Source organism: Dromaius novaehollandiae, chromosome 25, assembly GCF_036370855.1.
Source record: "Dromaius novaehollandiae isolate bDroNov1 chromosome 25, bDroNov1.hap1, whole genome shotgun sequence".
NCBI classification, from domain to species: Eukaryota; Metazoa; Chordata; class Aves; order Casuariiformes; family Dromaiidae; genus Dromaius; species Dromaius novaehollandiae.
Window position 1 is genome coordinate 2,599,146 of NC_088122.1, and position 14,477 is coordinate 2,613,622.

General features: G+C 46.3%; 1 protein-coding gene across 1 annotated transcript; it reads right to left on the reverse strand.

Moving 5' to 3' along the window:
- Positions 1–535: 535 nt before the first annotated feature.
- Positions 536–14,477, reverse strand: NWD1 (NACHT and WD repeat domain containing 1). The gene is made up of 18 exons (XM_026105919.2): positions 14,394–14,477; positions 13,578–13,694; positions 11,624–11,912; positions 9,959–11,231; positions 9,337–9,540; positions 9,002–9,161; positions 8,394–8,511; positions 7,939–8,103; positions 7,157–7,354; positions 6,580–6,702; positions 6,204–6,403; positions 5,790–6,062; positions 4,912–5,002; positions 4,362–4,516; positions 3,382–3,655; positions 2,454–3,010; positions 1,630–1,738; positions 536–825 (listed from the first exon to the last, which is right to left on the reverse strand). The coding sequence occupies exons 1-18, from the start codon at positions 14,475–14,477 to the stop codon at positions 536–538; spliced, it is 4,680 nt and encodes a 1,559-aa protein (XP_025961704.2).

A 14,477-nucleotide genomic window follows, 5' to 3' on the forward strand; every position in this document is an offset into this window, starting at 1 on the left:
GGCACCGCTTCCGGCCGTTCAACCGTCATGGCGGGAGGCGCGCGCCTGAGGCGGCTCCGGGCGGAGGAGCGGGGCCGCCCTGGCCCAGGTGAGCGGTCCCGGGGGCGGAGGGGATGGGGGAGGCGGAGCCCCCGGTGTGCCCGGAGCCTCCGGTGCTCCCGCAGGGGGGGAAGGGCGAGGCCGAGCGCGGGCAGGCCTCGGTGCCGAGTGCCCGCTAACAACTTCTGCCGCCCCGTCGCTGAGCTGCGGTTAACGGTAGAAGCGGAGTCCTGGTGTCGGCTTTGGTGTGGCTGGATAAAATGTGACTTTTTTTGGTTATTTGCCTTTATTACGTGGTTATTGCTGTGGTGCCGGGCAGCTGTTGGATGGTGCCGAGATATCAACAGGCTCTGAGTAACCCCAGGGATGGAATTTTCAGCGGCATTTAATGTTGTAACTCTAAAGCACTAAGGAAAAGGATATAGCAGACGGAAAGAGAAACCCGCAAGCTCTACCCTGGGTGGTTATGCTGCCTTATCCTATTCATCTCTGCTTTCTATACCACTGAGCAGATTTGGGAGAGCTTGTTGGTACGAGCTGGGTTCCCAGAAGAGCTTCCTTGGTTATGCTGTTGCTTGCTCAAGTTTTCTCGTTCTTTCTTTCTGGATTTTACTGTACACGTTGCCACGATGTTCTGGAGTGGGTTATACTGAGGAGGTGTGGTCTGAGGACAACGAAACTGCTCACGAATGATATAGCCAAGTTTTGTTGTTGCAACAAACCCATCTGCAGTTGGTACAATTCTGCTAGCAGTTGCGTACACATGCTGTACAGCTAGTAAGGCACCTGCAGAAACCAAGGGCAGAATATGGGAAAGGATTTACCATGTGGCAGGAGTCCACTTAAAACATGCTACTCTCTTCAAATGGTGCCTTGTCATGAGACAACTTGGACTCAGTGAAACTAGGTCACTGATGGTAAATGAAGAGGGAGGAGGAGGGGGGAATAATAAGTCATATTGTTTGCTTCTCCTTAGAAGATTATTGATGTTTTTCTTACTGGAAACTTACAGAGACCTTAGCTTGCTTTGCCATAAAATTTGATGCTGATGTTTAAGCCCAGAATATTTTTCTCTACTGTGTGCTAGAATACTCACTACTGATGTTCTGTAATTGCAGCTTCTTGTCGCAGTTATAATATACTGCTTCTGGCTTCAATAATGTTCTGTTCTCCATTCTGATAATCATTTGGGATACATGTTCTCTGTTGCGGTTTCCTATTGCAATGATACAAGTTAGGGAATACGACCAAGTAGTCGTAGGATGTTTGTAGGGACCCAGAAAAGGGAAGCTTAGTGCGTGTTTTGAAGTAACTGTAGCCTAATAAAGTCACCTTAGTTCATCAGCAAGCTTCTTTGGCCAAGATATTTGTCTATGTTTTCTGCTCTAATATTCAACCAAATGAGTATCTGTGCACAAACTTGCTGTATGGCATGTTTCCCTTCTTACAACATAAAGAATGCTACGAGCCTATTTAAATACAGAGTGTAGTACGAGCCTATTTAAATACAGAGTGTAGTACGAGCCTATTTAAATACAGAGTGTAGTATATACTTGTTTCTCATAATTGCTGGAATTCAAAGTTACTCACCACTTGCAACATCCCAGACTGTAATGGACTGATCCAATGCTCCAGTGTACAAGTACTTATCATCTTTTGAGAAACAAGCACAGCGAATGCCTTTCAGGAGAGATGTAGGCTGAAAATGGATGATGGTTAGGATTAGATTGTTATACTGGTGAAGACAGATTGAGATGGAGAAGCCTTAGAACATTCAGTAGGTATTCAGTACCTAAGAACAGGGGTCACAGTGTAACCAAATAAAGATTTTTTACAAGGCAAAGTAGTCCTGTAAGGAGGGTGGGAAATGTCCTTAGGCTTTTAGCTTATGAAGCACCCTATAGCTGTCCAGAAGAAAGCCCAATATGATCACCCAGAAACCCATTATTCCACCTGTGGAAAGTAGTAATTCAGACTCATCCACGATACGTTGTCAGGCGAAAGATTAACGGAATGAATTTAGCATTCTCCATCGCTTATGGTTTTACTGAATTCCCCTGACCTGGTCCTATTTACCTCTCCTGTTGCTTAAACCAAGTAAATGACCAACAATAAGATCTAAATAAATAACTCCTATGACTTATGTTCTAGTGTCAGAATGGTGTTAACAGCATGCCTTCACTTTGACAGCATTTTTGGACCTGGGAACCTTAACAGTGTATCTACATTATACGGATGCTTTAAAACCGGACTTAAAATGCTGAAAATAGGTTTCTGCTTGTCAGTTTGAACAGCTCCGTACAGGATTTGGGTATTCTCTCGAGAGCCGGGATTCCTGTGAATTGAATCTTCCCTGATAGCTCACTGCAGTAATTGACCGTAGACGCTGTCTTTCCTCTCTGTCAGTGCAGTACCTTATAATAGCGCATCTCGTGTTCCTGCTGACAAAACTCCAAGTCCCAGAGACATTGCAGGGAATCTTCAGATCCACTGAGTGCCCACTGCTCTCCATGGCTGCTTTCCAAACAGGAGATCTGGCTTCTGTGAGCTTCCAAAGGAAACACTGTGGATTGAGGGCAGTCATAAAGGAATAAGTCCCCGCTAGTCATGCCGTAGAGGACTCTGCAATCTGCGAGGACAGCCACACTGGAAATCAGAGCGCCAGGGATCTGAGTATAAAACGTGTAGGTGGGCCTGTCGATCACTGGGCATGGATCTGCAGGGGTAATATTCAGCACAAGGACTAAATCATCATATGCTATGGCCAGCTGCTTTTCCCCCTTGCTGATTGACATATCATTGACTGGTTTCCGTGACTCTGGAGGTGGGATGCATGCTACGTCCTGCCTGGAATTCAGTGGAAAGACAAGGACTGTTCCAGACACAAGCCCAGTGAAAAGGAGCTGATTTTGCTCAGCTGTTTCCAGGCATCTCACTTGGGCAGAGGTGTCCAATGTGTCACACACTGCACCTGTAAAAGAGAAGGAAATCAGCAAGACTGTTCTTATTCCCACTGCATGTGAATATCTTCCATCAGCTGGGGCTCAGGATGGCTCCTTGTTTGTCAAGTTATTTGCATGTTATTCATATTTCTGTTTTTTCCCTTGTTAAAATAATAAGCTATTCTAGACAAAAACTTTGAAGAGGAGATTAAAAAGCTTTCCAAGCCTGAACCCTGTTCTTCTGAATCTCATGCTTAGAAAAAGCAGAAAGGAGCAGACTGTCCTTGTCACACATGCTCAGAAACTAACTCTGCCTTTACTGCCTCCGTGAATTGTTTTGTTTCTCTCCTACCCCATATGCAGACTTAATTTTCTGCTGTGTTTCTGAGATGCAGTTCACCTTCTGTGGTGTCCCAGATGATGACTTTATGTCTGTCTTCAGACTGGGTAAAATAGACATAGTTCCCACCATGCGACAGCGCAGTGCAGCCTGTGTCTGGGACAGGTGGCCAGGTTTGCTGCTGCTGGTTGTCAGTGAGGTTCCACACTCTTAGATACGGCGCGCCGTGGGAGGCAGAGACCACGGTGCGGTCATACAGGGCTAGGAGTGTTACCGGTGCTCCCATGCCGTCCAGCCTGTCAGTCAGCGAGCCCTGGTCTGTTAGACTCCACACCTGGGAAAAGTTAGGGGAGGAGAAGTCAGTACCTGAGCCACTCTCTTTCTCTAGCCTTATTCAAGAGGTGAAACAACAGATCTTCACTGACTTTTACAGAAACATGAGTAAAGTCACAGATAACAACCTATTCCTCATCTAGAAAACAGAATCTTGAGCAACTACTGATACAAAGTTGCTCTTAAATAAATGTTTAAAGTATCTGGAGCTATTCAGCTCATTTGCTTCCTTTGCTTTGAAAGATCCCTAATTAGATCCTGCCTTTTTGGGGCTGTACTGGGTATTTACCTCCTTCTTTGAAAACAGATGATTCTCCAGATGTTATATATTCTGTGTCTGCCTCACAGATGGGTAACAAGGCAGCTTCTAGGAGATCAAATTTAAAATACTTTAGGAATAAAATTGTAATTTGGGTTCTGGGTGTATTCTGGCTTAAGGCTGGCTCTCTGAATTCATAAAATGCTCTCCATTCAGTCCCCAAAATAAAAAGAGAGCAGAGAGGCTTGAAGCAGTAAAGAGAAGTAGGGTAAATGGTCATCTTTTCAGAAGCATGGCAGTACAACAAACATCTTCAGAACTGTAAATCCACCCCCAAAACAGGTTGTTGGGGACCAAGATAAGCACTTTATTGGACTAAGGGCATAGTCCGTGAGTTGTATTTGTAAAAGATGTTCTGCTTGGGAAGCTGCTCAGCCTTCCTTCCTACCTGGATAGATGCAGTTTGAGAACCAGTAACAATGAGGCTGTTGTCAGGAGATATAACAGCTGTATGAACCATTCCTTCATGTTCCAAATCTGCCACTAGGAGCCTGTGGAATTCCTTCGAGTCAGCCAGAAACACTCGCACGTATTCCCCAAAGCCTGAAACAAAATGCTAGTTACTGATTTATTGATCTGAGGAAGTCTCTAATCCCCTACAACACCATGTGCCTAGGCATATTCCTCATCATTTAATACCTATATTTTTAAAGGTAAGCGCTAAGGATAGCTTAGAAACCCTAAAAAATACCCATGCCAGTGTAAGTTCTTTTCACTGCTTATATCTCACTTCATCTCTTGAAATAGGGTTCCTGGTGCACGGGCAATGTTCCAAGTCTGCACAGAGTGAATGTCACCCAGTTACTCCCTTGAGCACAACAGATGAAAAAGATCAGGCTAATGGAAAGTCCCACATCCTGGTCCCCATTTAAAGGATGCTTGGCATGTGAGAGAGGAGCTATTGCTAACACTTTCCTAAGCAATGGGCACTATTAGACCTGCAGCAAGAATGGACTCGTCTTCTGATGCCACCACAAAGCAAACCCTTCCAGGAAGCTTCTCTAGCAGACTGTTCCCATCAGCAGAGATCTGTACAAAATAAGACAGTTAGACATGACATTAGGATAGCTAACCTGCCTTTCCCTTGAAAGAAAGAGGATAGATTAGCAGTGAAATTTAATTTGGTCTCTTGGTATTGGACAGAGCTATGTGTGCAACAGGATATAGAGTGTTATCCTTGTCCTTTTAGGAACTAGGATGCAGAAGTCTGAGGATGGTGCTCTGTTCCAGATGAAGAAGGAAGGCCCACTGGTGACCAGATTTGTTGCCCAGCTCAGCACAATTCTGTCTAGTGTGTAGGAACTGCATTTTGGTTTTTTTTGTGACTGTGTGGTAACAGTCTTTCTCCAGCCCACCCCTTTCGCCCTTCCTAAGAGTGTTATGCAGAACGCTTGTTCTGTGCTTTCTGTCCACGGAGTTCAGTTTGATGCAGTCTGTGATCAGACAGTGCATCAGCAGGTGCAGGATGTTCATGTTTGGTTTGGAGAGACTGAGGCCCCCTTAGAAAACAGTTTGCTCAATCACGAAGCAAATCTGTGGCAGAGTTGGGAACAGAACCCGAAGTGACAGCAGTGGAACCCCACGGTCATATTGCTGGTGACAGGTGGACAAAGAAGGGCAGAGGCAGATCACATTGCTGCAACTGCCTGGAAATTGAATGAAATGTGAAAATGTGTCATCAGAAATTGCTTATGATGACAAAGACAGGTACCAACACAACAGAATGAGATGGATGAGATGGCATACCACAGAACTAGTATTGCTTAGGATTGAGATCCTTGAAATATTACAGGAAAGTTGAAAGGGAGGTGTGTACCGTGGATAGAGATCCCCCACTAAATCCCACTATCATCTTCCCTTGCTTCTGGATGAGAACGCTAGCAGTTGGTGTTTCTTCCTGCAGCCCTGATAGCTGACATTTCGACTGCAGCTTGCCGGTGTTGCTGTTCCACAGACTCAGCGTCCCTCCTTCAGACACAGTCATAATCACCAGCCTTGAGCTGAATACTGCAGAACACATCCACGCATCTGTCACCTCTCCAGAAATCTGGAAGAGGAGTTCTGCTGTCTCCAAGTGCCAAGCATTAACCTAGTAAAAAGGTGGCAAAAGAGATGGAAGCAGAGAGCACCAGGGTAGCTTTTCTATTTACAACCCTCATGATTCTGTCACTCCTTGTGTTCTTGTCTTTTCAGCACCCTTTCCATTAAGAAATGTCCCTGAGCTCCATACCTTTGTATCTGAGGAAGAATATACAATCATGTGCCTCTCATCCACGTGAAGGCAACGTGAGGGCTGCTCTTCAAAGTGGGTGTCCTGGATAACAAACTTGGCTCTGCCAGAGGTCAGATTCCAGATGCGCAGAGTGTGATCCATGGCAGCTGAAACAGCACAAGTTCCTTTTCCAAACACTTTCACACACCTCACCTCAGCTATAAAATAAGAGAGGAGAATTAGCGAAACACAGGATTCTCAGTGCTTCGAGCAATTAGGGGAATGGTGGCAGCCAGGAGGTGTCTGTGTGCCTAGAGCTCAAGAATGGCTGAGCAGTCGGAGCTCTCTTCAGATATGAAAAAAGCACTCCTGCCATGAGAAAGGGAAGGCTCACCGGAGTGCCCAGGCAGGGGGTGCAGCATCTCGATAACTTCCATGTTCCAGACGAGCACTGAGCCATCCTGGGAACCTGCCACCAGCAGCCTGTAATCAGAGCTAAGTGCCATCGCTGTGACGCCTGCAGTGAGAGACAAAAGGGAAAGGCTATTCCAGATACCACAGACAAAAACCCGACAATCTGGGATTGTTGCTATGCTGTGCTTCCCCAACTGGGAACCCTCTATATTGACTGAACCCCGTAGACGGTGCCAAGAGCAAGATTAGGTTCCCTTGGACATATCTAGGTCAGTGTGTGCCTTTGTTGTCCTGGCGACAAAATGACCCACTTTCTCTATCCTCATTTGTTAGAGCAATTGCAAATGGAACTGGTGCATGACGGAGCATGAAGGCGAAGGGACCTTCATCCCGCCTTTGTGTAAGCTCACAGGCCAAATTCTATTTCTACAGAAATAGATGTTCTCTCGTTCTTGCTTTATTTATTTATTAGTTTATCATTGGTACTTCAACCTTATTCATAACAGGCGGGTGCATAGATATATTCTAGAGCTATATATCCCCAGGACTAATCCTACCTTTGAGGAATCCAGTGAGCGTTGTGTTCAGGGGCCCACCGGGTGGCTGGAGAAATCCACACGATGGAATGAGAACAGGGTAGGGACAGACACTGAACCAGCTTAGACACTGCTGGCACAGATTCCCAATCATGTCAGGGTAAGAAGGCATGAGAGAAAGCAGCCTGGCCAGCACTTCTGTGTATAGTATACTCAATCCTAAGAGGGCAAAGACAAAACGAGTTTTAGAACGTGACTGTGTTGGGCCTGTGAGAGTTGCTGCGGTTGCATTCAATGTGATGTACAGTGCATGTACTAGCAGTACATAATGAACCAAAATGAGTGGCTAAAAGCTGTCCTTATCTGGCCAGGCACTCAAATAATATAGGGAAAGCTACAGTGTAAACGGTGGACAAATTTCATGGGGTGACAGGATTTTTCCCTTAAGGAAGGTATGGAGACTGTGAGGCAAAAACAGAGGAGCAGCAATGCGTATCCTTTCCTCTTGTTAACGTTAAAGCTGCAAGGGAATCTAGATTGCTAATAGGTGCTTGTACTGGAAGAGGGGCAACAGGCAAACTGCTCTAGTCAAATAGACCAAATACCTAGTGGCAAAGAAACTTCAGGTTCCTATACAGAGGCCCTACCAGAATGAGGCATTTATAAGGCTTTCGATGGATCCCAGAAGAGAGAATTTTGTCACTAGTTGTAATTCCTCAGAAAAGTAACTTGGCAAGGAAAAACCCATTTCTTTCCCCCAGGTAGACGTGTGCATCTCTCTGCCACTTGGACACAGCATTTACCCTCGAGGCTGTCTATAGTGCTGACTGCTGGTTTCGAAAGGAGAAGAGTATTCTGCACAAGATGTAGTTCTGGACAGTCGATCTGTTCAGTACACATGGCAAAGTCATCAATAACACTCTGTATTCCAGAGACAATTATTTTACAGCTGATCCAGTTCATATTCCCTGCAGAAAGAAATACTATTAGAGCAGAGAATGTCAATCCTGAGACTGCACAGTAATTTTTAATAAACTGAGATTAAAATATGCTTTTTTGGGCAGGGAGAGTATAGAAAGATTAGCAGCTACCAACAGTGAAATTGGGACTCAATTGCTGAGAAAACTGAGGACTCCCATTGTCATGGTTCCTTCTTTAGCTTCTTAAATGCTCTATGTATTTTTAATGGTATTTTTAAATATTTCCTTCTCAGCTTTGGGAGAATCTAGAGCATTTATTTCATTTGCTCAGTCCTTACCTAGCACGTCCTGTTTTAGCTCCTCAATTCGTCCTGCGCTGAGTAAGTGAAATGGCAATTCACTCAGCTTCCTCCGATTGGCAACAGAATCGGAGAACCAGAGTGGCTGAGGGGCTACCTAGGAAGAACAGGAGTAGCAGAACAGTCGATTTGAGACGTGGCTTATGGATTATTAGTCTCTGTGCTTCCACAACTTCAGTTCTCGATGCTATGTCACAGTGTGACAGACAGCGCTTCCAGGGCTGAGGCCTATTTCATTATTTCATTTTGCCCAGGAAATGGTTTTCATGATTCTGAATTTCTGTTGCTGCAGTTTATGATTGCCTTTCTACAGATGTTAATAATAGATTATTCCCTTCCTCACTGAAGTAGACTTTTACATATATGCAGACGGTACGACTAAGTTTGTAAACTTACTGTAGATCTCCTTGGTAGGAGATATCTCTGTTTAAGAAAATCTATTTCTTTATCATTATTGAAAGCACTGAATAGCGTCATTTACCATTATTTCCATTGTCTTCTGATTTCAGACCCTGTCCTGCAGTCTGGAGATGCAGAGCCCTGGTCCAGAGCCTACAGGTATGGTCATGCCTACTGATATTCCTCACCTTCCTGTCAGCATTCAAAGTCCTGCTAAGGTTTGGTAATGTAAGAGGTTTCTTCATTCCCCAGCTCCAAGTCCCCTTGAAGAAATCTGCCAGGAGAAAATGCCGCTTGGTTTGGTCTCGTTTTGATAGATAACGATTCTGTACTGTTTCAACAAATTGCCTGGGAAAGGAAAAAACAACAGAGATGCTGGAAAGGAGAGCTAGAGCTCGATTTTTCCATAAACCTCAGCACTGATCGAGTTTGAGAGCTGAGAGGAGTCTGGGCAGGATTCCCAAAAGCCCAGGCTGAGAACATCTCGGGGGTTGGCATCTCATTCTCTGCCCTCTAGCAGTACCTGTGTGCAAAGCCGAGAAGGGCAAAGCCGTCAGCCTTCCGTTCTGCCAGGCACCCTCCCATGGCACTGCGCAGCCGTGCCCAGTGGAGAGGGGGAAGGCGCAAGACGCTTTTACTTGGAGGAAAGTGGCAGTGGTGAATCTCTGAAAGAACATCATCGTCAAGGGATAAAATGTCCTTTAGCTCCATGTCTGACAGCCCGTTTCTGCAAATGAAGTGTGATACGTGAAAGGAGATTATTTATCCTCCTCATTACTGTTTGCAGTGATTTCTGTAGTGGGTGAATTGTGAGTGGTGAATTATGGTGAGGGTCTCTCTAGCAGTTCAAAAGTACCAGTCACCAAGAACCTCACTAGCTTACATGCACACATAGCAGTCTCAGCTGAGAGCTTAGGCCCTGGACAAGCGATGGAGATAGATTTTCTTTTTCAAATAAACAAGACAGTATTTTAGGTAGGCTTCCAGGTATGAGAGGCATGTCATGCTTGATAAATATATGCATAAAGACCTCACAGGCTAGAACAACTGAGAATTTCTACTGGCTTTCACTGTGTTTAGGCAGAGATTCCCTATGAACAGTCAGGAAATACAGGCGGTCTCATCAGGGGTACAGCAGTACTCACCGTGAGGAAGCAATGTAGCCGAGCGCATGGGCCACAAGGACTGTGCCGTGTGACTTCTCCAGTCTCTCACACAGCCGGTGCATGGCTTCCTGGGCTGTGCTAGCAATCATTAATTCTGAAGGTGAAGTGTAAGACGCCCATCTCCTGGCCTCGTGGAAGGCCAGCTTGAAGAGCAAGGGTAGTCCACCAGTGGGGAAGTTCTGCCTGAGATAAGCTTGTTGAGCTGGGCTCAGCTGCCGTCTGTCTGATGCTAAGAGCATCTCTAGCATCTCCTCGCCTTCCTCCCTGGATAAGGGTCCTACTTCAAAGTATGCCTCAGCCTCAGGCACAGCATGTTGGATAGCTTTCAGAATGTCATGCTCTGCTGTGGAAATGGAAATGATGATGTGGACCCTGGGAGGGCAGTCTGTAGGGAGCCAGTAGAATCTGTGAGCAGCACTATAAGGAAATAATCTCTCCACAGAGTCAAGGAACAACACCAGTGTCTGTGTGCTGCAACGTGAGACAGTGAGGAGGAGGTTACTGAGGAACAAGACTAAATCACTGCAAGCCTGTTTGATTTGGTTTGGAGGTGGTGGCAAATCAAAAGCTAAACACACTTGGAGACAAAGGTCCCTCAGCAGGCTGTGAATAGTGGAACTGAGCTGGGATGTCCCCAGCAAACGAATCACGACCACAGTGTCTTGCCCTAAAACAGCTTGTGCCTGCTCAGATAGTTTGCACATCACAGCTGTTTTTCCACAGCCTGGTGGCCCATAGAGGATCAGGGCTGTGTGTGTTTTATCATTGTTCTGCCTGATATGGTGAAAAATGTTATCCAGTAAATTCTGTCTCCCACAGAAAAATCTGCAGCTCTCCAGGCACAGAGCTGCATGGTGGCTCAGCTCCTCCAGAAGTCCCTCTGGCTCCTCGCTGATCTGCCCTCGGTACCGAAGATTCTCTAAGACCTGGTGGTTAGTGACAGCAGTGAACTGTTCACAGAGCTGTTTCAGGTATCTATTACTCCTCTTGTGCTGGGCGTTTCCAGAGTCTTTGCTGTATGCCAGCGTGTGTACTGTGAGGTGTTGGGGATGGTGGCTTGCAATTTTCACTTTAAGGTTCCTGAGCAGCTCTTTTGCTTCACTGTCCAGGTTGTCCTCTTTCTCTGCCAGCTCAGAGTTTGTCCCTTTGTCTGTCTGTCTGCCAGAATCCTCAGCCTCTCTGAGGAATATGAAAGCCCCCAGGTTGCTCTGCTGGTTATTGAGGAGACAGTGTTCAATCTCCCATTCGATCGCTACAGAAAAAAAGAGATGTGGGCATTTCATTCCAGAACAGAACGCAGGGAAAGCCATCTATAGACATTAACTTACCTCATTTGGTCCTTCCATATTTCACGTGATTTTAGCAGGTTAGCATTCCCCGTGTCCTCTGAGCCAGGCATACTCCTGGATGTGGTCAGCGAGCTGGGAGTGTTTCTCCTTTTCCCCCCTTATCTGGCATACTGTTTGCTAGTCAGCACCAGCTTCCCCCCCCCCCACCCCCCCACCCCAGGATCTGGCAGATGGTTAAGTCGCTTCCTTCCTCGCATACTGCCTGTTGTACACAATCTGGTGCTGCCTTCACCCAAACGGCTTTCCTCCCTGACAGCTCTGGTTAGAATAACGTTACAGCCCTGCCAGAACACACCTGATTTGCGGTAGCAGTGCCTCTGCTCTGGGCTGAGCAGCCCACACCTCTCTGCCCTCTGGGCTGCCTCGTGCAGCGCCGAGGCCAGGCGTCTCTCCGCGCGGTGCCAGGCCTGCCCGTCAGCCGGCCGCAGGACGTAGTGGGTGGGCAGCGCGTTCTCATCCCGCTGGTACCACTGTGTCAGGAGCTGGGCAGAGTCCCCTGACAGCTGCAGAGTTAGGGCCTCAAACTCCTTCTCTGCAAGGAGCCGGGGCACGGTCTGGCGCCCGTAGCAGTCCCCCAGGAGCCCCTGCAACAGGCAAGAAAGGCCGCACATGCAGACACTGCTGCTGTAGTGGCAGCCGTGGTGCGGGCTGCCCGCCCGCCTTACTACCTGCGATCACCGGGAGGGCTGCTCAGGAAACCTGCCAGGAACGGCAGCACCCTTGCAGCTTCCCTGCTTGGGTGGGGGCAACCAGGCAGAGCCCCCGCTTGCCCCATGGCTGGGGGGGAGAAGGGGCCTTAGAGGAGCTGCTCCTCAGGCCCCTACAGTGAGGAGAGGGCTGAGGAGATCGGCTTTGGGGAGGAGCCCAGGCAGAAGGAGACAGGGCTGGGCCTGGGGACTGCGAGTTAGGACTGAGGGCTGGGCTGGGGAACAGGGAGATCTGAGAAGGGGCAGCATCCAGTATCTGTGTACGCTAGAGAAAGAGTGAGCTCGGAGGTTAGAATCCACCACATAACCCTTGGACAAAACCCTCCTGGTTTGTGTGAGGGGAGAGGGAGTAGTCAGACCTTTGTGGCTGGCTGGAGTGAGATTTGTAGATACACAGTCAGAGCCAGTTTGCGGAATATATGGCCTGAATGCCGGCTAGTGCCATCTGCATGCAATATGGTGCTGCTAACAGATGTGTGAGCCGCAGGGAGCTCGGAGACAGTGAGTTCATGGATGCAGTAATGCTGTGGTAAAGCTCTAATGGTCTCTGCCTCAGAGATTCTCTATTGCTGGCCTCTGGTGGAAGTGGCTCAGGGGAAATCAGGCGCAACTCACACAAATACTTAATTACTTACTTATTTACTTGTGGCTTCTATTAGGCTCACTGGGACTGTATGTTCTCTGCATTTACCCTCTTTGTTCAGCAAAGCTTTCCTCCTCTCTTTCTAAAGCCTAAACAACCCAAGGAAGCAAAGTACTTCTGGCACTTCTGCGGGTGTCACAGTCTCCTCTCTGCAGGCCTGGAAGTTCTGGGTGTGGATTTCTGTTTGGGGTTGTCACCAAAGTGCCTCAAGGAAGCTGAGGTGGGGAGCTTTCAGTGGTTAGAAGAAGGGATTGGAGGGATTTCAGTTTCTCCCCTTTTTGTGGGGCAAAAGCATGGAACAGGTATCAGCTTACAGTGTGATACCCAGACTCTGTCCCTGGTGGTTGCTATGGCATTTTTTATTTCTGGTTCTTTGGGGATTTTTTATTTTTTGCTTAGTTGCTGAGAAAACCTCCTCAAAATTGAGTATTGGGTAGGAAGCAGTCTTGGAGCAAGGAATAGTATTGTCCTTCTTGCATTTTTATATATATATATATATATATATGTATATATACACACATATATATACACATACACACACACACACATATATATGCATATATATATATATAAAATCTCCATCTGCCTCTTAGTTCTGCCAGATAGTACACACAGCCTCAGTATCTCCAGCTCTGAAGAGACTGTGTTCAAGGCTGGACAACGCATGCGCGTCTGCCCAGCCCATCTTGTCTTTCAGGGACTATTGCAGTTACTGATATTTTCTCAGTCCCATCAGCTAGCTGATTAAATATTTGTGAAGCTCCTCGTGCAGGCTAATTATTGAGAAAAATATCTTACTTCTCAACTATAACTTTGCAAGTTCTGAGTGTGTAAGGACAGCCCTGTATGTCTCACTTCAGCTATAGGGACTGAGTATGCACCACAGTGCTGGCACTTACAATAAAGGTAGGACCTGCTGACAGTTTCTGACAGGCTTCAATTTCTTCCAGACAGAGCTGTGTGTTTCTGTGATCGCTGTCTACAAGCTCAGAAATACCCCATCTCAGGTCAATTACCTGCACCAAAAAAAAAAAAAGGAAAAGGTTCTTAAAGACCAGTCAATACTATCATAAAAAACAATGACATGGGAAAATTGTCATTCCATCACTTTCATTTCTAGATCAGTCTGAAAACTAGTGGTATACAACTGTAATTATTGCTATTCTACAGGATTCAAAATCTCTCAGTAGGGATTTCTCCTGTGAAAGACTTAGAGGTTTGAACCATTGACAACCAAGTATACAACTTGGACAGTTCTTCAGGACAAGGAACCTCAGAACTGTAGGTTATTTGCTGCAATATTTGAAGTCTATTTTCTATCACAGAAGATAATGATCCCCAACATTTCAATGGCCCCTTTTATGTTAAAAAATCTGTGCAAATTAGTATAGTCAGGACTAGTCAACTACTCCTGAAGTGTACCCAGTGGAATTTATACATACCATGAACCTTTTTTCCAACTGAATAAAGACAGGAAAGGGTGATATAAGCCTTAGCATCCAGATCTTGAAGATGATCAACCACCTAACTTCTAATTGAAATCCGTGAAACTCAAGCGTGAAAATATACTTAGAACGAAAGCTCTAGGAAACCAGTACAGCAATATTTGACATCAAAGAGACTTCTAAGGAAAATCCATGAGGATTTCATTTTTTCTTTTTTCTCTGTATTTTGATGGCCTTTGGACAGGACAGACAGGAGAGTACGTGATTTACCTCAAACATCAGTCCGTGCTTCTGACAGAAAGCCAGCACTTCTGGATATGCTGTCTCCATGAGGGTCTCTCTCTCCGTAGCCAT